At 37.3% G+C, this 25,048-nt stretch overlaps 4 protein-coding genes across 8 annotated transcripts in view; 1 reads left to right on the top strand and 3 right to left on the bottom strand.

Annotated features, from left to right (window-relative positions):
- Nucleotides 1-12,045, bottom strand: part of LOC122531610 (cardioacceleratory peptide receptor) — a 44,234-nt gene extending 32,189 nt beyond the window's left edge. The window contains exon 1 of the mRNA XM_043659655.1: nucleotides 11,373-12,045. The gene's annotated coding sequence lies outside the window, so the exon portion shown is untranslated. The remainder of the gene's footprint in view (nucleotides 1-11,372) is intronic.
- Nucleotides 12,046-12,818: 773 nt separating this feature from the next.
- LOC122531612 lies at nucleotides 12,819-14,742 on the bottom strand. Of its 2 annotated transcripts, none has more exons than XM_043659658.1 (4): nucleotides 14,392-14,742; nucleotides 13,569-13,669; nucleotides 13,324-13,484; nucleotides 12,819-13,190 (listed from the first exon to the last, which is right to left on the bottom strand). In XM_043659658.1, exons 1-4 carry the CDS (start codon nucleotides 14,603-14,605, stop codon nucleotides 12,989-12,991), a joined length of 678 nt encoding a protein of 225 aa, XP_043515593.1. In that variant the 5' UTR covers nucleotides 14,606-14,742; the 3' UTR covers nucleotides 12,819-12,988. The 2 variants fall into 2 exon arrangements, with proteins under 2 accessions (XP_043515593.1, XP_043515592.1); XM_043659657.1 differs by having other exon boundaries at nucleotides 13,569-13,750; nucleotides 14,392-14,740.
- A 523-nt stretch (nucleotides 14,743-15,265) lies between these two features.
- On the bottom strand, nucleotides 15,266-17,811 carry LOC122531588 (guanine nucleotide-binding protein-like 3 homolog). Of its 2 annotated transcripts, none has more exons than XM_043659628.1 (7): nucleotides 17,654-17,811; nucleotides 17,335-17,439; nucleotides 16,886-17,247; nucleotides 16,051-16,790; nucleotides 15,759-15,978; nucleotides 15,512-15,683; nucleotides 15,266-15,434 (listed from the first exon to the last, which is right to left on the bottom strand). In XM_043659628.1, the coding sequence occupies exons 1-7, from the start codon at nucleotides 17,670-17,672 to the stop codon at nucleotides 15,331-15,333; spliced, it is 1,722 nt and encodes a 573-aa protein (XP_043515563.1). In that variant the 5' UTR covers nucleotides 17,673-17,811; the 3' UTR covers nucleotides 15,266-15,330. The 2 variants fall into 2 exon arrangements, with proteins under 2 accessions (XP_043515563.1, XP_043515564.1); XM_043659629.1 differs by having other exon boundaries at nucleotides 15,515-15,683.
- A 1,085-nt stretch (nucleotides 17,812-18,896) lies between these two features.
- The window catches only part of LOC122531591, a 37,039-nt gene continuing 30,887 nt past the window's right edge, over nucleotides 18,897-25,048 (top strand). The window contains exons 1-3 of one of the 3 annotated variants that reach the window (XM_043659633.1): nucleotides 18,897-19,707; nucleotides 20,930-21,792; nucleotides 21,871-23,133. In XM_043659633.1, coding sequence (XP_043515568.1) covers nucleotides 21,430-21,792; nucleotides 21,871-23,133 — 1,626 coding nt within the window. In that variant the 5' untranslated portion in view covers nucleotides 18,897-19,707; nucleotides 20,930-21,429. Of the gene's footprint in view, nucleotides 19,708-19,756; nucleotides 23,134-25,048 lie in introns of those variants that run through there. The other 2 variants (XM_043659631.1, XM_043659632.1) reach the window with 2 other exon arrangements.

The following is a 25,048-nucleotide window of genomic DNA, read 5'->3' as shown; positions in this document are numbered from 1 at the left end:
TATTGAGAGAAAAAGAAGATAAACAATCTGCACAAGTGGAAATATGTAATAGAAAATACATACATCTGCGCGAAACTTATAAAAAATAACATGTCATTAAGTTTTTGCTTCGTTCGTTAGCTTGGAAATATAAAAGAGACGTGAAGTGTATAATTTTGCACAGCACAAACATTAATGAAGTTACGATTTCATTCGTTTTTCCTTGCTGCGGTAAATAGTTCGCGGTAAGTTAAATTATTAACAATCGTAATGATACGATGATTTTTTTTCTTAATAAACCAGGCGATCAAACGCCTGGAGAGAGAAAAATGGCGACATCGCGCGATATCTACGATATTTAAATTTCAGCGGAAATACGAAAGCCTGGCGACCAGGCACATAAAATTAGACTTCTAGTCGTCGTATTAAAAATAATGCACGCGTGAAGCGGGTGCATCGCGGACAGCCGAGCAAGAAAATATACTATACCTTTGCGAATGATAAACGTCCGTGTTATCGGTAATTCGTGCGAGCATTATTAGTTAACCGTCACTGTAACGAATGAGCCTGTTTCCCAAGAAAGGTGGTTCGCAAACGTCTATTGCCGAAGTGAAACTAAAATAATTGAACGTCGCTGTGGCTCAACGTCAATTAATTCTTGAACGTCGTTACAACGAATTGCAGTAAAGTAACATTTTTACCTGTGGTTTACCAACATGACATTTATCCTATCGATCTCTTCATACATACAGTCAGTCACAGAATACTGCATACATCTGCTGTATTCACAGACATTTAAAAGAAGGATTTTGGACATTTTAAATGAATCTTGATGAATTAATTTTTTAATCAGAAATTAGACAAATTCTAAAATATCTTTTCTTGATATTTGTTTAAAACATTCTCGGAACATTTTACGGAAACGAATATACTTTAATGTATTATAGATATTCTTTGGTGTTTCTTCCGATTTATTTATGGACTTTCCATAAAATAAATATACGAAACATCGCCATTTTCTCAGAATCTTTTTGTGAATAAATTAGTGTACTTATATATATATTTAAAATCCTTGTTTCTCTATAGACGTTCAAGAGTTGCAGATGTACGTAGGTTCCTGCGTTTATTCCAGAGTCGAAGCAGCTCTCTTGGATAAAAATAAGAAGCGATCGAAACGAGTCCTTAGCGAATTAAGTGGATGAAGCTGGACCAAAGCCACCCCGCTATCGAATAATCGAACTAGCTGATAAGGAATAGATAGCGCGAGGGAAGATGTATGGCGCAGATGAAGGAACTACATCTTCTTTTTCTCCCTACACTCTAAGCGACCCTGGAATCTTCCAAGTTCGTTTTCTCCCAATGACGGTAAACAACTTCATCGCGGTCTTCTATCTTCGGAATATACGGAGACGTGATGTAAACCTGTAAAAACGTCTTTGGGCCGCAGCGTTTCCATGGTTATAATGTACTGCAGCTTTATTAGATACTTTTACAATCTCCTCCGATAGATAGCGAGGAAATCGCATTTTTTCACGATATATATCGAGTTTATTGTTATTCTCCTGCTTTGTTCTTTCTTTTTTTTATCTTTCATTCCTTATCTTCGTTATATAGAACGATGTTTTATGTCTTCTGTTACTCGTCTTCTTTTTTGGAACAGCGGGCGTTTATCACTGATGTAACAATATATGTTAGGAACACTTAAATGATTTAAAGTGTCAGAGAGTTAAGTTCGGTTTGTTACGAACTTATTAACCTGGAATACTCGATATAATTTATTCCTTACACGTACAGTATTTATATTAGGTCTTCCTATAAGTAACCGAAACTTCGATTTTCGTATACTACATGAAAACAAAAATTAAACCGATCGATCGATTATGCAAATTTGCATTTTTATAAATCCAGTTTAAAAATGTTCTGTTTATGCGTTTTTCCAATCCCAAATTTTCTATAAAATCCAGTCTAATAATGAAGTATTTCACAGATATATTTTCCAATTCATTGTCTCTATCAACTTTCCTGTATCAACTTTCTTAAATTCCGATAGTAGTAACTCCATTCGTTTTTGCAAAATATTCTAACACGCAAAAATAATGAAATCCTATCGTCTCTTATTGAACTTTAATACGAGATTTTTATGACATCTTCATTATCATTTTCCCACGTCGTTGTTATCGAAAGGTGAATAAATTAGAATGATAAAAACGTAGGGTGTTTGCTTGTTTTAAAAATTTTAGCATGTTGTTGATGGTGGACCAACAATAGTTAGGAAAACAATGTGATTACCACATATTCCGTTGGAGTTGCATTTAATTAAGAAAATTTCTAATCTGGTGTGTACATCATCGTACTCGTGTGATTTCCGTGACTCGTAAACCTAGCAATTATATCACCACTACCGAGAAAGCAATAGGTCTTCTGGTTCGATTCTATCGTTGGATCCAAATTTCCGTTCTTACCGATATCATTAATTATTCGACCGGCTGTTGCAATGCAATCTTTTCTGTCTGGGAAGATTATTTCTGTCTCCGTCATGCATACATTTTCTCGTCAAATTACCCCATCCGGTCTATTCTCATCAGACGAACGAATTGCGTGTGAAATGTTGAATCGAGTTAAAGTATCAACTAAATTCCATGGGAATGGAATTTCAGATACCGTTTGCGTCAATGTTATCTCGAGTTAACGTTTATTCGTCGCAAAAATAATGGTTCGCGACATGTACGGTTGCTGCTCACACGATTGTCCTTTTGCTGTTCAGTTACTTTAACTATTGCATTTGTAATAAATTTTAGTATGATTTTACATTCCGTTTCTCGGTTTTCTATTTCCATTTCGGCAAAATTATTTTCTACACTACTGAAAAATGCCAAAGATGACTTGCAATATCCTTAGAGTGTTTGATAAAAACTAAAGTCGTTAGGGGGTTGTTTAATTTCCACTTTGGCAGTTTGACGATCAACTTAGCACAGTTAATGAAATAAATTGGAAAATGAAAAACGAAAATTGCTTGGACTTGCGAGTACCATAGGGCTCGTGCCTTGCAAAGCTATGCTGCTTGTCGATTTTCATTTTTCTTACTCTGACTCTGTTGGATATTTAATAATATAATACAGCCACGATCGTACTGACAGGCTGTTTATTTTGCACAGTATTTTAAAATAAATTTTAAATGAAAAGAGGCGAAAAGAGACCAAACCAAAAGGTTAAATAGCGCAGTTTGGTAAAATAATATGGTTTTATTATTTTTAATTGTATTTCTATTTATCTCCACTGTTTCCTTCATTATTAACGAATCCAATGCTCGCTTTTTCGATGATGACATTTAAGCAATCTTTTATTTAACAAAATGTCTGATCCTTGCAATTTTTCTCCCACAAAAAGAAAGCATTAAGGAAAGAATGATAATTATAAAAAAATCAATACTATCTATTCTTTATACTACGTGTTTATTTAAAAAATAAGTAAAGAAGCGTTGTAGAATGGAATGGATATTCCACTCTTAGTTTAATATTCCGCTACTTGTTGATACCTGAACTTTTTTTTTTCTTTTTTGCTATTTTATTTCTATACACGATGTATTAAAATATTCTAGGCAAGGAAATCATTATTGAAGCACTAGAAAACTCTCACTCTTAGATATGTACTCAAACTTCTGACTAATGTAGATATAAAAGACGATGAGACACAAAACTCAGATAATAACAGCCTACTTTACGAGATGCTTCATTCAAAACGACAGATCGAGAGCTTTTCACGTTTCTCGCGGAATCATGTTGCCGGCTTAATTTTATCGTCTGCCCGTTTCCAGCGTCACGTCAATGACCCCCCCTCCCCCTATCCTCTCTCTTTTACGCGTGGACGCGTATTCCTAGTAAAAATAAGCGATCCTCCCGTGTGACGCTTATTTCTGCAATCAACCGATCAGTCCGAAACTGGACTGGAAAACGTGGAAACTTTTACAAAGCGATCGTGCGACTTTCCTCGGTTGGACCTGTACGTTCGCGGAAGGACAACAAAAAATGACTTCTCGCATATAATCGGGAAATCGTGGCTTTTAAATTGATGGATGCGACACGATCGAAACGCACGCGTAATTGTTCCCTCCCCCGATTAAATTGGAGGAATTCATTGGTCGCGGGTTCTATTTTTAGCAACTTCTCCGAGCTAAATGGTTGCAACGTTATTTTTTCGAGGATCATGCAAATATTGGAGACTGATCTCGAGAACATTTTGCCACGACGATTTCACTTTGCGTAATAAACGAGCTCGCTCGAGCGTATATCGTTTTATCGTCAAGAGATAAACGCTCTCGTTTAATTTTAATTTTAGCTGATCCTTTGGATGATCCTAACGAGGCGATGGGTAACGTCGCAATTAGACTGCGAATTTTGTATGTATTTTTAGAAAATCTGAGGATACGAGAATAAATAGACTGCATCTTGATCAATTCAGTATAGTTTATTCCATATTTATTTGCTTATTTCTGCACGTACACGATAACTTCCTGTCGATTACATCGACATCTGTTCAATCTCGAACTAATCTAATTCAAGTATACATTTTCTTCTTCATTTATTCTTAATTGAAATTTAAAAAAAATGTTCTTCCCTTTTTGTCTGTGTACGAAATTCTACATTTATAAAATATTCAAAATTCACAAAATATTCAAAATATAGTATGTCTATTAAATTGGTGAAACAAACTTCTGTCTAGTCTTTATTTTTCTCAATTATTATCGCAAAAATATAAATTCAACAATGAAAAGAATCAGCCATCCAATCGCGATAAAAAAATGGTTTGAATTTCCAGTTGGCGTTTCTTCGAGAGTTCTCGTTCGATCCTTAAAAAAGACCAGTGTCCGACAGCTATAGATCAATCCACTTAATTTCTATCGCGTTGACCCGTCGTACACCTACGCTCGTGTCTTTTTTGTTACACTCTGTAACGATCCACCGGAACCATAGGTTGGATGTTTTATCGTGCTCTCACGTAAAATGAAATTCGTTAAATCGTTCCAGTGACATTCGTTCACGCAGCAAAACGGCGCGTCAGTGACTTTTTGAGCGGGCGTGAGACACGTGTCAGAGAAACGGTTAGAAAAGAAACAGGTGACAAGATGTTGGCGCCTGGTTCACGGCTGATGAATTAGAGCATAGACAGATGCCCATTTTAAATCGTCGAGATTGTCTATGTCCTGCAGTGTTTTGGCTAGCAAATGGACAACCCTCTTAAAGGCAATGCGTGCCGGATGAAATTCAATATACATACATACGTCGATTCTCATTCGAAATTTAATCGAGAATAAAGCCCTGAAAAAATACGACTTCCGAATAAATCACCGGAGAGAGAGAAAGAGAGAGAGAGAATCTAGAAACCAGCGACTAAGAATCTACACACTGGAGAGAAAGAGAGAGAGAGAGAGAAGAGTTAGGGGAAGGTATAGATATTTCAATTATATTTGTACAGTTGCAGATTTGCAGCGTACTGCGCCGTGATATACTACTGCTTTATCCTAAACGAATGATCTTCAGAGGTTGATTTATGTGGTCAGACTGCATTTCCTATGCAAACTATTTTCATACAATCTGTGATGTCGAGTGCAAAGATGGATTAACTTTAATTCTCCAGAAATGAGGTCCAATTTGAAGTTATCGCCTGATAGGTGTTTCCGTTTTAAAAAATGCAAATATGTACGATGGTTTCAAATTCTAGTACGAAATACTTTTATTCCTGCGTATTTTTTCGCGGAATTGTTTCAGCGGTAATTCTCATTTATTTGAAATTCAACGTCGCTACGAGTTAAGTAATCACTGTTTGTTCATTAACAACAGTAGATTGAATGTCGTTGACGGGACCAAACTCGAACGAAATAGTTTCCATTCTAAATGAAAAAAAAAGTCACGTCCCACGCATGGAATTCCACAACCGAATAACATTAACAACTCTTCTATTTTCAAACTTCCGTTGGTCCACTAGAAAAACATTGATAAAGGATTTACACAAGCAAGAAGCGAAATGGTGAATTGTGTATTTTTTAACTTTTATCGCGATGACTTCACGTACTAATTAAACGGCCTGTTGTTTCTTTGTCGCGATTTCTATGAAATTACCTTCTTTTCAAATGAGAGTAAAGCTCTTCGGAATGTGCTTTAATTTTTAATTTTCGTAATTTTCGACGATCGCAATAACATAAGATAAGAATCAATACAATACTGTCTGAAAAATTTGTATTCGCAATGTCATTAATTTTTTTTCATTTTGTATCTTAGTTGTACCTAGTTTGTTCATTTGACTGTATGAAAAATACAGAAATATATAATATCAGAAACCTAGTTCAAATTAATCAACTCGAAATCAGTTGAAATTTAATTAATTTACGTTGGACGGATTTGCTTGATTAGCTAATAACCAATGGTTGCAATAGTCTGATACATTTTCTATTTAGATAATGAGAAACTGGGCAACTGTTGGTTCGATAGACACTATACTCAATAGTTTATCAGAGTAGTGTTGATCATGATTCTCCGATGGTCTAAGTGGATGTAGTCAAAATTAAATCACTTTGGTCACGGGAGTATATTCGGTTCAGATAAATAGTTAGCACGTGCTTTTAACATACTGCAAATACAATTTAGCTTTTGTTCATTTACCACTGGATCATTCACAGCTTGGATCAATTATATCTGTACACTTCTGCTCGAAAGTTTTAGGACAAGTACTAATATTTGTTCCAAAATTAGTAAAATTGAATAATAAGATATAAAAAGATTCTGTGAAGCGTTAATACGTCAAAAATTGTAAAATAACATACGTATTGAAATCACCAATTTTTATTTCAATACTATTTAAGTAATACTTCCGAATAATTTTCGAAAACTTTTAGTCAGAAATAGAGTATTACTAATAGACTGCGAATTTTTATGTTTTTGTAGGAAATGCAAAGATATAAAATTGCACAGAATATATATGTAATATGAACAATTATATAAAATATTCAAAGTGTAATGCTCTTTATAACGTTTGATATATAAAACAATTTTCTATGCAAGTCTGCAAGTTTCTTTAACTATATTTTCTAGAAATATAAATATAAATATAATACGACTTTGTATAAAAATTCGCAGTCTAATTATAAAATATGCGTGAAAAACGTTATATATCTACGACAAAAATACCGGCTATTAAAAATAAAAAGTGTCTCAAGAGTGTCACTTTTGTGCGAGAGTGTACATACCAGATCTCCGATTCAGCGATCGAGCCGAGAACGAGGAATCAGCGTTTAAAATCCATGTTTTTCCATGAAGAAAATTTCAGTCGAAATTATTAGCCGTCTCGGTGTTTTAATACGAGACAAGATGTTTTAAATCTCTTCGACAGGAGCACGTATTTATAGGGGCGACGGTGGTTTTTTTTTTTTATTTTTATTTCTTTTTTTTAGCTCACCTCGTAGAAGTAGAATGAGTCGATCTCATCGGTCGCGTTAACATCGAGTAGAGTGATGTTGAAGAATTCCAGCAGCTCGCCCGTACGATTCCACCGAAACAGTCCGTCTATCTCGAACGTTTGATTACGATCGGTTCGTTCTCTGGTTTCTTTCTCGGACATGTCGCTCGCCGATCGTTCTGTTGGTCGTTTCACCGCGGTCTTAATCCGCGATTCAAGTTTCTACTCGATGAAGCCGCCACGAAATATTCATGGCTACCAGCCGATCGCGATCTCTCCGGCTAAGCGTCTGATGATTTCATCTCGTTGCCGGCTGATTTCCCTCTTAATTCAGTTCCAGCAATTTCCCGTCTTACTGTCTGGATTTTCGATTATAACACCACGCGATCCACGCACATTCTTCTTCAGACAAAGCCGCCCAACTGAATATATCTGCACAAATAACGAAAGGGATGATTCAAAGGGAACTCTTTTCGGGACAAGGTCAAAGGGATTCGATGTGATTCACGATCTGACACCGGAACAATTTCGCTCGCTCGGTATTTTGCATTCGTTTATTCGGAAAGGGGCGGTGCAATTTTCCGGCCCGATTAAGAAGAAAGATTCTCGTTTCGGTGATTTCAGCCATCCTCTTCGATCGTGGGAGCTTGTTTCCACAACCGCTGGACAGAAAGTAAAGTAAATATGGACAGTAACGATTGGGATTGTATCGATTTCTTCGACAACAATTTTCGGCACGACCGTAAAAAATTCTCCCGGGAAATAGGAGAAAATGGAACGTGTATGAGCTCTGCCCGCATCGCGGGAACTGCAAGGTGAATATCGTTGCACCAAAATCGACAAATCAAATATATACGTAGAAAACGGAAACTCGAGATATAGCAAAACGCTTTATTTCATTACTGTAATAAAATTTGGTTAAACAATAATTCGTAGATGAAAGCGAGTAAAAACTCGTGGGAAAATTCATAGTAGAAGGGCATTCGCCAACTCGGCATTGCAAATGCAAATGATGAAATACAATTCCGCGCGTCCAAGTCGTGGAAATTCTATTGAAAGCATTGTGTGGAAATATGTCGTTTCTTCAGAGGAACGACGTATTAATTATACGTATTAATTAAATGGTATTAATTAAAAGATCAAAGTTCTCTGCTCCTTTAGAAATTGATTTCGTTGCTGTCTGAAACGAAGATGAAAAGTTTAAGAAATTCGTTTGAATTGTGAACGAAATCTCCATGCTGAGATCGTAAATCACAGTGAAGAGTGGCAACGCAACCGGTTGCAAATGTGATCCTTAAAAATCAGAATACGCGGAAGAAGAACCCGTTCTGTCAGAAGTAACGTTTTCTTCTTACGTGGAAGCATCTCGTTATGCCAGTTATGTCTCGAGCAACCTTCCCACAATGTTTCAGGAGCGATCGGTCACGGGCAAAATGGTCGTGAATTGTTCGTAGAATTGGACGAAGAAACAATAGAATTAGAAGTCGATCGATGGAAAAATCCGAGTAACCCTGTTCTGTTTGATCGTGTTCGAGTGTAAAAAAATTTCAGTTTTTTTAATTTAATACTGTAATTTCACGATCAATCAATCTCGTCTTCCATAAGTTTATAAAAGAATTAGCTTCATAAAGAGCGATATTTATTATGAAAAGGATATCGCGATAGAAGAATATGTATCGGTAGAAATAGATTTAATTAATTTTACTCTAATTTACCTTAATTAATTTTAGAATAAAGAATTCTCTTTCCTTTTTATACTAATAAAATCATATTCTGTCTGTTCTGAATATATGTATATCTAGAAAATTGGACAAAGGAAGAGAGAATGGTCACAGTTCGTATTAATCAAGAAATGTGCTCGTCCTTTATTCACCATATTCTCGAAATATACAAGTCACGTTGAAGTAGATACACGTGCCTCTGATAATATTTGTATTAGCACCTTTTATTCGGAATCTCTTATCTTAGAGATAGTTCAAACTATAAATGTTCCTCTCTCTAACTTTTAACATGTTATACTGTGCGCGATTGACACTGCAAAATTCAATCAACAAAAATATAAAAATTCTATCGAAGTAGTCTTAATATTTCATTAAAGCGTATAACGTGTCTGTGTATTTGTTCCTCGGTATAAACGTCATTAATTAAAAAACTTTGGAAAAAATAATTTATTGTAACGAAAAAAAAGAAACGAAACGTGATTAATTAAAATTTTTTTATTATGCATCACGTTCTAGTCAGAAGTAAGCACACAATGAAAAAAATCATGAAATGTCATGAAAAAGTGAAGCGTTTCGCTGTATAATGGGCAGTAGAAACAAAAATTTTTGTATTGTGATTGTGTCGCGAACATTCCGTCTGTATAATTATATTTGTGTTCAATAGAAAAATAACGTTGTTCATTTTCTTCTTTGACAGCTATATCTATCTTATAAGTATAAAAATATTTTTGAATTTTCGAACGAGTTTTTCAAGAAACGAGCCGGACAATTTTCTAAGTTTCAAGTTTAACAAACCTTGCGATTTAGATATCTCGCAGATTTGATTTTCGAGGGCTGATTTCCAATAAAAATAATCACGCGATTACGAAGATCGATGTATTTGATACATAGGTAATCCCGCCAAAACAAATAGAAATTGCTGCAGAGGCATTAAAAAAAGATCCGATTGCACGATACTGATGCGAATATTTTATTCCGATAAAGTTGCATTGTAACAATTCTATCTTTTTAATAAAATTTTACTTATCCTTCATTAGGTTAAGGAACTGCATTTCCGAAATTTTATCGACAGGAAAAAACATATCAAATCGCTAACGATCAGTGGGAGTAAAACACGCCAGCGGAATTTCTTTCTATCTTTCAGTTTTTTGTTCTACGAATTTTCCCGTACTTTTTTCATGACTTCAATTCGGATTTGAAAGAACAATTTGATATTGCCTTCGATGAATTAGTGCCCTATCAATCACTTTTAATTATTACGGAATTCAGTACCTATTGAATATTGGATGGATTTTTTTAAACAGTGCCACATTTTTAGTTAGATTTGACGGCAGAATTTCTATCGTGGCGGAATAAAATGGTTGCTTTTTTTTTTTTTCTTTTGAAAACCGACACCGTGGAACGGCGGAGCACTTAATGTCGCGTTAAAACAAACCTCCATTTCACTCTGCATACGAGGTTCTCGTTCCAAAGAGATGTAAAAAACCGGCTTTAAATAAAACTTTACGAATGAAATAATTTCTCTCTTAAATCCTGAATTAAAATGGCATTGTTGCTGCTCGTTCAATTTCAACGAACATGTTTCTTTGTAATCAAATTACTTTTCAATTGTCTCCTTTTTCTTCGAACAGCTTAAAGAAAAAACTGTCTCAACGTTCACGCTTAATAAACCGAAATGCACAGTGTCATACTTGCAAGGAACGTCGGCGCGTTGGCAATCCGTTCCGCAACAGGTTACGTTCTTTTAGTTTTGTGCTTGTCAATCGGGTCGGTATTGCAAAAGGAATATTCTCAACGTTACCTTTCGACTGTGTATCATACACCGTTTCGAACACACGGTTGTCTCTCGCTGAAAGCAAAACGTAGGAATGATCCTCGCGGAGAAGATTGATTCGCGTCGACACTGTTTCCAAGATTACTCTGATCGAAAGCAGGTCTTGTTTCAACTTAATATCTTTGAATGAAAGTTGGTCGTATCTCGCCATTAATTTGATTTAATCCAAATGTGACTTCGTATTGCCTCCTTGGAAGATTCGCAGAAGATATGTCAATTGGATGAATGTAATTTTTCAATCCCAACATGGATGCAACAAATTCGTCTTTATTGTCGCAGGAAACACGTGACATTTTTTTGCGCTACCAATCTTTTTCTACTAACGACTTCATACGATCTTTAAAAAAAAAAAGAAAAAGAAAAGAAAAAACAAGCGGTGGCTTTTTCACCTTCGACTAGAATATCCTTATGTCCGTTTTTCAAATGTGATACATTTTCGATTGTCCTTTCGATTATGCTGTTTTACGGACTGCCGTCTCGTCCGATTACTATAGAAAGATCGCGGGACAAAGTTTCGACGAGAAGGATTGGGGTTGAGGGGTTGGACTGAGAAAGAAAATTAAAAAACTGAGGATTACGGAGGGAGCGGAGTGAAAACGAACGAAAACACACTTGCTCGTACGACGCGCCGAACGCGACTGAGACGGCCGACAAATTCGCGGCGACTCTACGCTCGTACTTCGTACTTTACATCTTCAGCAGACGATGCTGTATGCGTGTAGGAGTTTGCGGTTAGCGTACGCATGCGCGACGAGGGTCCTGCCGGAACGAAGGATATTCGAATACGCCGCGCGTATTCTCAAAAATTTTTTTAAATTTTTTATTTTTGTAGCAGAAGAAAAAGTGTTTTGACGCTTGTTCGATAGTTGTTAATGTACCTGAAACACGCGTGTACAAGATTGAGCAACTATCCGCTTTCATCTTTTTCATCAAAAGGGAATTTATCGATGACACATATTGATCGAGCACAGTTTAATGAAACCTGATATTCGTAACATTAGAAAACCGGTGTCCTTTATCCTCATGTTACAAATATCCATTTATCAAGATTATCATCCCTTGTGCTTTACACAAATTAGTATAAATAACAAAATAACAAAAGGTCGGCAAGCAAAAAGAACGTGGGTGAGAGAGATGCATCGTGATAGACGTATTCAAAGTGTAAAATGAGTAAAGAAAGCAAGGAGATAATCAGACTGAAAAATGACAATTTATTAGTAATTTGTATAGGAGGGAACGTAAATTTATTTTAGCGTTATGTCATTTTATATTTTAGATTCTGATCGGTTTTCGCTAATCATCACGACGAAGGTTAAGCATCGGAGTTAATAAGCATATATCAAATTAAATAATCGTGGCCTCACTTTGTCGTTTGTTATTCGAAGCAATTATCTTTCAAATATCGTAATATGCTCGAATGATCACTCTGATTATCAGAACCGGAAGAAGTGTGTCCTCTTGTATTTCAGCGTATAAGGATGATAAAACAATTAGACACGGATGCACCTCGCGGAATTATTAAAATTCGGTCGCATCTAGTGAAGGCAACGTGTCTCGAACAAAAGGATTTTTTTATCATTGTACACCGTTTGCCAAAGAGAGTTTGTTAATGTGTATTTTTTATTAGTTTCACGTTAATATTTGAAAATTTTTAATCGACAAATTCTAGTCGTTTCTTTGTATTTCTTACGAGTTTACTCAATTTACCTGAACGCAGTTGCAGAAAATTGTGTTCGTTTTTACACTCAACAAGTAGCAAATGACAGAATAAAATTTCCTGTCGACGCAAATTGAGATCGTTTGTTCTATATGAGTCAGATAATTTACTCGTCTTGTTCCCCTTCGTACGTCCGGAAATGGATGATATTCGTTACTCATATTTTACACCATGTTTCGCGTCGTGATAAGTATCCGCTATGATATTCTTCTACTTTTTTTGACTAACACAAGAAATATTGAGCTACTATTACGTATTTCTATTACAATTCACAACATGTCGTTTGTATTAAAGGAGTCTCTTGCCCATTAATTTCACGGATTTCGCTGTGATTCCTGGAAATTGTAAGTTTCCCTTTTCATCCACGTATTCGTCGTAGTTTTTTTCGATCAGGGTTTCAAAGCCACATCGTTCGGCCAACTTTTGTGAGATCGGCGAAGTAAATGCTGTGATTGTTACTGGAATGTTGTACTCGCGACCTATGTTCACTCTGAACAAAAATTTGAATTTTATAAATAAAATATAAAAGAATTTAGAAATACTTTGTATCAAAAACAGTGTGCGAGAAAATATACTACGAAAAGTATTGGAAATGATTGAAGAGGATAGTTAAATTATTCTACCTGGCATTAAGAAGATGACTACCTAGAGCAGCTCCTCGATATGAAGGGTGAACCGAAAGGCCAAAAGCGGTCATGTATTTATCTATCCCATATTTTTCAAACACATTTACTTCTTTGTTCAAATCTAACACAGCCTCGAATACAATTCGTCCCTTCTTTGACTAGAATACATTTTAAATTTACGCTATGAAAAATATTACTGTTACTTGCAGTTATATAAATTGCAAGAAATAAATAAAAATTACCTTCATGTCGTCCAAATTGAACTTCTCATCTTTGAAAGACAAAGTAAGTACGTTAAGTCCTGCCATTATAGGTTTCCCGCCATTTGGATCCTCCGTAAACGCTACGATGGACAAACCATGATTTATTAATTCACGCCAAATCTTCTCAAAACATCTCACATATTCAGGATCATTTATTCCATCTACAAAAACGAATACACACGTCACATTTCGATATTATTACTTTTGTCCACATAGATTGTTTACGTATCATAAAAAAAAAATAAACTATATCAACTATAAATATAATCAACTATAAAAGAGCTAAAACGGCGGGGAAATCAAGAAATCGTGATAAAACAAGGAAAGAAAGACAACAGGACGAAAAAGTTTTACATATAGCTGATTGCAAGTTGTTTTTACGGATTGCAAATCGTTCCGTATATTTTAGTAAATGACATGAATAGATTGAAATCTTATAAACTAAATTATTATTTAACATTATCTTATAAATTATTAAATATTTATTAAGTATTATTTTATAAATTGAAAATATTCATATTGTTCATGTTCTAATCATTTTTCAATTCTTCGTCTTATGAACATTTTCTTTCTGAAATTTTTAAGAAGCCTTGCTGAATGCATAAGTAAACAAAAATATTATCATTATGTGACCATTCTTTGCTGCGTCACATTCATAAATAGCAGTGTAATATTTTTGCGCGTAATGTATTTCATAATGTTCACGTGTAATGTTCACGTGTAATGTTGTTCATAATCTTTCTCTGTCTAGCCGTTTTCCATTTTTTTCTTATATTAGATAAAAAAAATTGAAGAAACTTACTCATACATTTACACATAGGTTCATCGGCAATGAAATACTTGCACATGTGTTCAACAGCCTCTTCGTATCTGTCCTCCGGTATCTCTTGAATGGTAAATCTTATCGGTGCTTCCGCATTTTTTAATTTAATCTCAACGATACTCCACACTTTCGGTGGACCTGGTGGCTTTATCGGATATTTAATTGGCGGTTCACACTTTTCTTTCTTATCCATTATGTTTGTTATACCGAAAATAAAATAAACTCAAGAAAAACGCGTAAAATACAACTATTAAATGTCACTTGTTATAGTTACTGTTACTTCGTTGAAGTCTTTTAGCTGAATGACCAATGAAATGTGTAGCGTGATAGTTATCTGCTATCATATATGTTGATTGTCACTCTGCTGTTAGCATCGCTCTACTGCTGTCGAAACGGCAGTAATATTTTTATTTGGTAATCTTGCTGTAATCTCTTTATTACATACTTATTGCAACGCGAGTTAGTATAAATAATTTAGATTATAAGGTTGCATGTACTTCATAAGTTATAACTTACAATAAATAATTTAAAATATGCAATTGATTTGCATTAATAAGTTGAAGTATGTTGTCAGAATATTTCTATATTTAATATTTCTATGTTTAACAAAGTAAAAGACATAAAAAACATAATCCTTGTTGTTATTTAGTATAGCAGTCTTTATTCAGTATCATTCAGTATCACTCTTTTGCAGAGAGCTAATTCTTCTCCGAGGTCATTACAAAGTGAATTATTAGAAATGAATTGAATAAATTTTTTCTTTGTCATTTGATTTTTACGTTTGTGTTAAGCATTTATCAAAATTTTTTTTTGCTATTAAATGTTGGGAAATAAAATCATTTTTATAAAAACATTCATTTTTATTGTTATAGTTTATTTATTATTTACATTTTGCATACAAATATTAAATAAACATGATTACAATGTCTGCTTTTCTACAAAATCTGTACTAAAATCATAATCATCAGATCTTGAGATGTTGAATCCCTCGAGTTGACTCGCCAATTTAATAGCTGCTTTTTCTATAAAATTCAGATAATGAAGTAAAAAAAATATAATTTGAAATAAAATGATTTTCTAAAAAACAAGACATTCTTACCTCTTTTAATTCGGTCTTTCTTTTCTTTTTTAAATTGTAGTTTATTCAGTTTATTTAATTTTTGGTTGCCTTCAATTTCAAAAATCGGATCTATTTTCTTTTTCCTCGTTTCATCTTCCTTTTTCTTCGACTTCTCCAATTTTTTCTTTAGTTTATTCTGTATTTTAATTTGCTATAAAAATTATTATAATTAATAATTATCTAACTATCATGACAAGAAAAACTGCTTGTATGCAAGTTGACTTACTGTTTCTTTTTGCAACTCAACCTCCATGGCAGATACGACTGGATCAGAACTTTCAATTAATAGTGGATCAATAGTTTTCTCTGCAACTTTTTCTTCGAAATTATCGAGCATCATTTTTTCTTGTTCAGCAAAACTTTCAATGTCAAATTCTTTACTAATTTTGTTCACAATTTCTGCAGAAATGTGACAATTTGGTTCTTCAGGCGGAACAGTATAATACCTATTCAAATAACGTAAATTCTTATATATCCAGTAAATTATACAATATAAATTTTATAAATTTTATAAATACTTTATTTTTCCGGAATTCCAGTCTTCCAAAATACTGCGTGCTGCTGCTATCGTATCGGGTATACCACCTTTTCTAAATTTTCCCATTCTGGTAGCTTTTAAAGCAAAGAATTCATCAGGCGTTGAAAACTCTGGTATATTATACATTTCCATTATTTGCGATTTGGAAACTCTTTTTAAAACAGCAGTTGCTGGTGTATATGGATCTTTTAAGGATTGAATTTTTATTGCATTTTTTAAAGCTAATGAAGAATCATCAGAGTTTTCTTTGGAATTAGCAAAAACTATTCCTGGAGAGTCTAACAATTTTATTTTAGAATCTAATTGCACTGCCTGCATTGTTTTTGTTATTCCTGGAGTACTTCCCACATTGCATGCTTTACTGCGTTTTAAGGAATTGATAACGCTGGATTTACCAACATTTGGAAGTCCAACAACACCAACTCTAATACTGGTTTTGACATTTCCAACATTTCTACAGTAATTTGCAAGCAATGACATTAATAATTCAGCACCAAAACAGGTACCACTTTGTATCATGCCTTCAGTTTTCTTTCCCAATTTTCTTCTACCTAATCTTTTAGCTTGGTCTTGAGTTGAGGCTTTAAATGCCACAGCTGGTAAACTCCCACGCAAATATTTTAGCCATTGATCTAAATTTTCTCTAGGTATTAAATCTACCTTATTTAAAACAATAACCAATCTTTTATTTTCTTTTGCAGACAATACAGCTTCTTCAACCTGTAATATGTGCAAGTTATTGATACTTTAGCTTAGCTTTTATATATAAGCTAAGGTAAAGTATATATATGTATACTTAACATATTTGAACGTACCTCTTTACATCTAGTTCCTAAAGGATCTCTGGCATCAACAACCTCAAGAATAACATCAGCTGCATTTAAAACTTTTCTGAATTCTTTGTAATAAGCTTTTAACGAATTTTCCTCTTTAGACAAGGCATTTTTTATTTTTTCATCATCCATTTCTATTTCTTGATGTTCTGCTTGTTTATTCTGTGCAGCTGAGACTAAGCCTTGAAGATTTGTTTTGGCAAGTTCTTCTCGTTTTCTTTGACGTGCAGCTTCACGTTGCTTTTGTTTCTCTTCTTCTTGTTGTTTTTTCATAAGTTCTATTTCTTTAAGGATATTTTCCTTAAAAGGACACTGATTTGGAACTTCAATTATTTTTGGCTTTTCTACAAAATTAAAAAAAAAGATCGATATTTTATAAAATGATCGTAAAATGTAGATAACGCTTTGAACGTGTAATTGCAAACATTTACTTTTAGGATGCTTCTTTGCTTCTTTCCGTAATTTTCGATTATGCTCCCGAACCTTTTTCTCGATTTTATATCTTTTTCGAGCTGGCATACGCTTGCTCTGTTTCTCTGGAACAAATACGATTATTATTATTATTACATCATTATGCATATATTGATTAATAATAAATTATTAAATAAGTATAAAAAAATAATTAACTGTGACAATTAACAACATTATTATTATTACAAATAATAATATTGTAAAAGAGATTTTTGAAACATAACCTACTACATGCATTATAAATAAATTGTATTAAAATAGTCTCGTTACTAAACTTACTCAAGCAAAATTTTGCCATTTCTTTTAATTTTTAACACTATTTTTTAACTATTTCACACAATAATAATAAGGCTAAGTATGTTATTAAACAATTAAAATATACTTCGAAATATCACGTATATGTAAGTGTGCTCGCAACGAAAAGCTAGGTTAAGAATCAGTTTGAGAAACGTAAAAATATGCGATGCATATCGAACGCAGTGTATACACGCAACATTTCTATTTAATTCATTTCAATTCGAATGTGTATTGCATTTTTTCGTTTTAAATTGTGTACACTTATTTTTTAATGATCTTAATTTATTAAGGACTTACAGGGAACTTGTGACTCGTAATAAGAATTTATTTTATTAAATCGTCGAATAAGTGAACAAGTGCAGAAGCAAAATTTAAAATCTAAATTGCAAAAATTGGTAAGAAAAATTATGATTATTTTAAACTTTACCAACTATGAATTAAAGCAAAAGTTGCGTCTCCCAGACAAATAGAATGGCATGTAGAAATTTAAGTGTCTGTATGAGAAACTGAAAATTGTTGAAAGACAGTGAAAGGTGCACTTGTATGCATATGAGAATTCTCACACTTTCATTCCGTCTCGCAAAAACTGGTTGTTCGGTATCATAGAGATGAGATCGTGGTAGTAAGGTTGGAATGGAAATTCTCATAAATTATTTTTGTGCTGTGAAATCGTTGTTTCGCAGATTTTCATTGAACAAGTGATACAATTTCTCTATTCTCATACACGCACTGTTACTTTCGTACTGGTATATACTAATACGAAATATATACCAGTGCATATAACTATAATACTAGTACTCTTTTTATATGAAATCGACTGAAATGTTATTTACAAGGTATTTCACTGAGAAGCGTGTTTCTTTAGTATTCAAAAAGTGTTTAAAAAAATATTAAATGAAAGGTATCTTTTTTCTCTTTATGAAAGAGAAATTTACATCCTCTACTCTTAGCTACATTCGTTTCTTAAAGAAAGCGAATCTTTCGAACATTTTCGCTTGTATTATAATCTTTTCCGCTTAATATTCGTACATTGCGTGTTATTACACGAATTTAAGCGTTCGTGTTATATAGAAACGGAGAAAAGATTCCGCGTTTCGAGCGTGCACGTTTGAAAGACGTGTGCGGCCTTTACATTCGATTCATCGAGAGAAACGATGGTGGGGGAAGCGGTGTACGTCGCGTCGGGTATCGCCGATAGACGGCGTGCAGCGGAGCAGTTCATTTCTGTAATGGCCGCTGTCTGGCGTTGTCGGTGAATCGGTCTCTTTTGCAGTCCCGCGTACGAAAAATCGCCCAGCGTCATCGTTCAGGGAAGTCCAGCGCCCGGCTTGCTACGAGACACGAAAGTTGCGGTGTTCGCTCGTGCGTCGTGCGTACAGTGATGTACAACTGTGACTCCGAAACAGACGGTCCGTCGAGAAAATTCAAATCGGACGTGCACTGGTGTCCTACTGTTTACTCGAGCCACCGACTGTTCACGGTGATAGATTGAAAAGGAGAAAAGAAAAAAAAGAAAGAAAATAGAGATCGTAACTAACAGCAAGAAGAATCGGCGAATCGTGACCGCGTGACTGCGATATGCGAGCGTGTATCGTGGCATCGCGTCGCATCGTCTCGGAGTCGCGCGATTTCATCGAACGAAGGTTCACCCTCAGACAGTAAACAAAAGTGACAGCGTGCGGATGCCATTCGGTCATGCCTTCCCCCGTCTCCTCTGCATTTGTCGACGGTATTTAACGTCTTGTTCCTCGCCACAGCCCGAATTCCCTCACGTGGTTCAAGGTCTTCTAAAATCAACTCAACGCCACACCGCTGCCAACAGGCTCGGAGAGTTTCACGCCACTTTCGCGATCGAATGTTGTCTCGCGCGTGTTGTCATTGACAGCAACGTCGACCGGGCGCTCTTACCGGTTATCGCTCGCGTTTTGGTGTCTCTCTCAAGGACTTGTCCCAAGGAATTTCAAACCTCGAATCTTCGCAAACCGTGAAAGAAAAGAAACAACGGAAGAAGAGAAATATCGTTCCCATTCGCGCAGGTATGTTGCTCTGATTGTTGTTTTTTGCCCTGTGCATCGAATTTTTCTATTACCTTTGTGTTTTCTTTTTCTTTTTTTTTTTTCTATCGATCCAACGTTGAAGATCGTTGAATTACAGCAAGCGTTTCGCGTGTCGTTCGAGTGAAAGCCTCATGGTTTTCGTAATCAGGTGTCAAAGGTATCCGATCCTGCCTATCTTCGATCGCGATTCGAACGTAAAGAGATCGATAAATGTAAAAGTGTAATTAGTTCGATTTATCAATTTACGAAAGAAAGATTTATAGCCGTGGCGTGTGTGTTTCGGTATAGTCGGACGCTTAATGCGGCGTTTCTAAAACTGGAACAAGACGCCTGGACGTTCGGCAGAAAGCACTTCTCGCCCTGTGTAAAGAATGCATCGAACTGCCGCGTCGTGCTGCACACGTTACACACCAATTAAACGTAGCTGGCCCCTGATATATATAATTGCATCTTTTACGTACTTCTTGTTTTTGATCGTAAATTGCGTTTCTCGCGTGTGAAAACGGCCATCCACCGCAACCGGTGGAAGAAGAAGTAGCGCTGCTTTGTAAATCAAATCGCCGCGCGATGTATCACCGCGTATGCTCAGCCAATCTGCACCCATGTGTCCGCGTTATTCAACAGATCTGTCCGTATTCCGCGGCACGAGAACCTGGCGTATCCAAACGTTGCACTGCCAAAATTGTCCGTGTTTCGCGCGTTGTCCATTCTTTCAATCGGATATGAACGCCGTTCATCGTCGAACAGAAATCATTTCAATAGTCGGTCATTTCGACAATCGACGCATTCGCGAAACCATCGGAGCCGGTCATTATCGTCGTGTCGGTCATACTACGGAAGCAAATATATATGTACATGTATGTAGGTTTCATTCGTTGAGTTTGAGCTAGGTCAGTGCGGTGAATCGCTGCGGAGGAGTTAATCCGATAAACCGCTCTTCAACGTTTCCTACCATTTATTATAACAAGGTTTTTGCAATTGAAACTGTTCGAGCGTTCAACTGACAGATGCACAATTCGCCTCGCTGCGGAATTTCGCTGCGATTCGACTTGGCTGTTTCGCTCGATATCGATCGTTAATAATCGAATTTTCAACAAGGGAAACAAAAAAAAAAAAAAAAACGCGGCAAAGAAGTGGTTTCAATTGCGGAAACGAAACGAGAGCGAAGGTCGTTTGTATTGACTGGTTCTGTGGGACGCAGATTTCTTCCAGAAAAGCCAAAGTCTCCTTCCCGTGTTTGCTCGAGGACGCTCGAAGAGAGAGAGAGAGAGAGAGAGAGAGAGAGAGAGATGTGCCAAGTTTCGCCGCTGCGGATGTTTCATGTGCTTCTCGAGTTCATCGACGTTGACTGGTTGCCGCACTGCGTTCCTTGTTAGGACTATGTCCTAGTCCGCTGTGATTCCGCGAAACGCGTAATCCCACTGCCAAAAGAGAGAAAGAGAGAGAGAGAGAGAGAGAAAGCGAGTGTAGTATACCCAAAGTTTAAATGTGATGCTAAGATGTCGGGCTACCACTTCAAGGACGTAGCTCGTCGCCGCCTCGAGAGTCTTCCCGATCGAGAATCGACGATCTCGTTTGTTTGAACCAAGAGACGCCGCCACGTCCACCGACAAGACTGATAAATTGTGTGATGCAGCACGCGGAGGCGACGATCTTCCGTCCCGATTCAAGCTGTTCAATTTCCTCGCAATAACGGCGAAAATGTTCGGCAAGGTACCACCGTCGAATACACCGGGGCCGCCTTCGAACGATGGAACGACGTCGGTCGAGTCGTGCGTTAGGCCAAGTGGAGCCGCGTGTTTGCCGTGTTTCTCGGTCGACGAGACGCCGGCAACGCTCACCGAGGAAAAGTCGAAACCTTGGAGGCCGAAGGACAACTGTATGCCCGTGGTCTCCGAAGCACCCTCCATAGGGATGGAGGATAAGCAGAAGATCTGGCGATCGAAAGAGAATTGTACCTGTTCTGTCATTTTCGAACCACCTTGCATCGTCGATGACAAGTCGAAACCGAAGAGAGCAAAGGACGGATCGTGTCCTCTAAACGAGTATTCCACGCTCACGGAGGACAAAACGAAACCGTGGAGATCCAAGGAGAATTCTAACGTCAGCGTGGTCCCCGATGTAGGGATGTCCTCGATCGAGGACAAATCGAAAACGAGGAAATGCAAGGAAACGTGTACGCCTTCCGAGTGTTTGGACGATAAGAAGACTCGAAGGTCCACGAAGGAGTGTAACAATAAGCTGACGGTGGAATTAGCTTCCGTAGACGATAAGTCGAAGGTTCGAAGAGTCCCGAAAGACGGTAACACCGGAGGTGTCGATTTGTACGGCAGCTCGCAAGCATCTAGCTCCGCGCCTAATTTTTCCCAAGTGTCCATCTCGCTCGTCGAGGTGAACAGACCTGGCAAGATCGAGTCGACCGGGTGCCTGGTCGCGAAGAACTCTTGCTCCAAATACTCGGTGAAGGAGACTTCTGCCCACGGAAGAAGTCACACGGGACTGGCGGCAAAAACGACGTCCGTTCACAAGTGCACGTCGAACTCTAATTGTACAAGTTACGTGAAATCGTCGAGCTGCGCGTCTGCCAATGCCGCGAAATCGCAAAGGGTACTTTGTTCCACTAGCCTGAGCAGTTTGAACGTCGATCTTGGCTCGAGAGACTCGTCGAAACTGACGAAGAAGCACACAGGCCCTAACCGCGAATTTCTTGCTGGTAAGGAGCAACATTTGCCCGGAGGAAAATCTATTTCCAGAGAGACGCAGAGGAGTGTCGCGCAGACTGCACCATTGGCGGCAAGCAAACCCGCGAGGTCTTCCGATGCAACAAGACATTCGGTGTCGAACGGGAAAACTCGTCCCGTCTCGGAAATCAACGACGAGCACGGTGAATCGTCGATGGACTTTACGGCGATCTCTGCGATTCAGTCGACCGACGAATCCTGCCAGAAGTCGTCCGCGAAGTCGTACACCACTGACAACGATATCGTGGAATTGGTAGTTTCGGCCACTTCCACTTCGTCGGCTAGCTACGAGCAACGAAATTGCAGAGGTGACTTCACCACGTCGACACCGTCGAAAGACTGGATGAAATCTAACGGCGACGCGTTACAGCAGAGTTGTATTTCCTGTTTGCCGCAAGATCTTCCAACGGAGCTTCAGTTGCCTTCGTCCCGAAGTTACAGGGAGCGAGAAAAGTGCCGTGATCCATGGCGACCCACCGAAATGGAAAGCAATATCTGCAACTTGAACGCAGTGTGTCCTAGTGATACGTATCAGGATACCGGCTCGAAAAGGAGGACAGGTGCTTCCTGTCAGGCGTTGAGGCATGCGGTTGCCTCGTTGAATCGATTGGATGACTTTTACATGGAGAAGATCGGTGCCGGATTCTTCTCGGAAGTGTTCAAGGTAGGACCAAATTCTTTCCTTATATCGCCTAACCGACAATTTGAAATTGTTCGAGGATGACAAAGTAACACATGAAACTATACAATTAGTAGAGATGAGCAACAGGATAGAGGACGCGTTTTACTGATCCACGGATGCGTTTCGTAATAAAGTAGTTATATCGCGAATATTTTGCTCGGAACGATATCTTCGGTTCGTTTCTCACCGAGGAATTTGCAATTAGGATACGAATAGTAATTAGGCATAGCGATTACGAAAGTTTTCTCTTTGATATAACAGTTCTTTTTTTCTTTCTCTTTCTACGTTTCATTTTCTTTTTCTCCGTTTTTTCCAAATACATTATGTATCAGGCATATTACTCGATTGCTTCGCAGTGCCGTGCGGCGTTATCTCGGCAATTGTTGGCAAGATTAACATCGGCGAAGATTAGATACGAATACGTGCAGCAATTCCGACGTGTTTTCGTCGAATTAATTCCATGCGTAATCACGCGATTATTCGTTGGTGTAACGAGCAATCAGATATTTTTTTGTTTTAACGACTATCCATCACGTATAGGTGAACTCCGTCTTTCTCGAGTTCGTTTGTAAACAATCGCTGGAGTTTCGGTTCGACGATCGCGTCTTTGCGAATTAATTCGCGTTTGCTCGTGTAACGATAAAACATCGCTAATAAATTCCACGCCAATTGCACGCTTGAATCTTTTTCGAATATTTTTCTTTCTTCCTTTTATCTTTTTTCCCGCAAATTACTACGGAGAATATTCAAGACCTCCGTCGGAAGGTAAATTAATAACGCCATCGTTAATGGTTGGATAAATTGTCACTGGGATAACGGTTCCCACTCGGAGAGAAAATGGCAATTAACCGTATAGAAAGCTTCCCGTATATGGTACCAACCAATAATCAATGCTGAAGGCAATTTAACTAAAAGGCACGCTGTGTTCCTTTTTTTTTTTCCACATGCGTTATTCATCGATCGAGCGATTAAACGATTAAATTCAAATCAGAAATCGGTTTGAAAGTGAAGAAAAAGAATCGTGACTTAATTTTGCGAATCAAGCGCAGGTCGTGTGTTTCCGCGTATGTGACAACGTCAATGATATAATATCAGGCCAAAGTGACGATTCAACCAAACGTGTGTCACGAGGTAAAAGATCCGAGGTGGCACTCGCGTCTTGAAACACGAACAAGAATCTTGTGACATAACCGGCCACAGGCGGAATCACGGCCACATTTACGTAAATCACGCTCTTCCTTCCTCCGAGGCTTCGTTAGCCGTGATTCATGAAAAATCATCTGCTCGTATCTATGTTGGCCAGGGCTGGCTGCAGTTCGTCGACTTTTTACGCACCTGGAGCATTGGACACGAGTTTCGTTTCGCATTCACTCTACGAAGCAGATGCACAACATCTCGCGACAGATTATTTATCCTTTTTGCGGGGTAACTTTTTACGCGCGAACGTTTCGTCGTTCAAACAGCCTAATGACGTCCAAGAAACGACGAGCGGCTTTTTCTTTTTGTTCCAACATTCCTAAAATTATTCTACTTTTGTATCTAACGACGTTGCGCAATTCGCGGAGAGTTATCGGCAGGTCTGCGCCATCGCGCAGTGGTTGAACTATGAAATGCAGCGTGAAGCACACGGTAGAAGTAGGTTTCTACTCGCACGTGCGCAAATACAATTTTCTGCGAGGATGCTATAAGTTACAGTTCCCTTCTGATCCGTAACCACTTCCTTTATTGCGTATTCCCTAGCTTCCATCTTCTCTGCGGCGCTGTTTACCGGTGCTTTTCTTATCCGCGCATCTACGTCCTCCTTTCTACGCGATTGAAAAAATACGGACAGTGCGTTTAGATTGTTTCCACAGGCCACGTGTAATTCTTCGTGCAAAGAATACGCAATAATATGGGA

Source organism: Frieseomelitta varia, unplaced genomic scaffold, assembly GCF_011392965.1.
Source record: "Frieseomelitta varia isolate USP_RPSP 00005682 unplaced genomic scaffold, Fvar_1.2 scaffold_405, whole genome shotgun sequence".
Taxonomy (NCBI): domain Eukaryota; kingdom Metazoa; phylum Arthropoda; class Insecta; order Hymenoptera; family Apidae; genus Frieseomelitta; species Frieseomelitta varia.
Note: the sequence above shows the minus strand (reverse complement) of the source record. Positions and strands in the feature narration are given on the sequence as shown.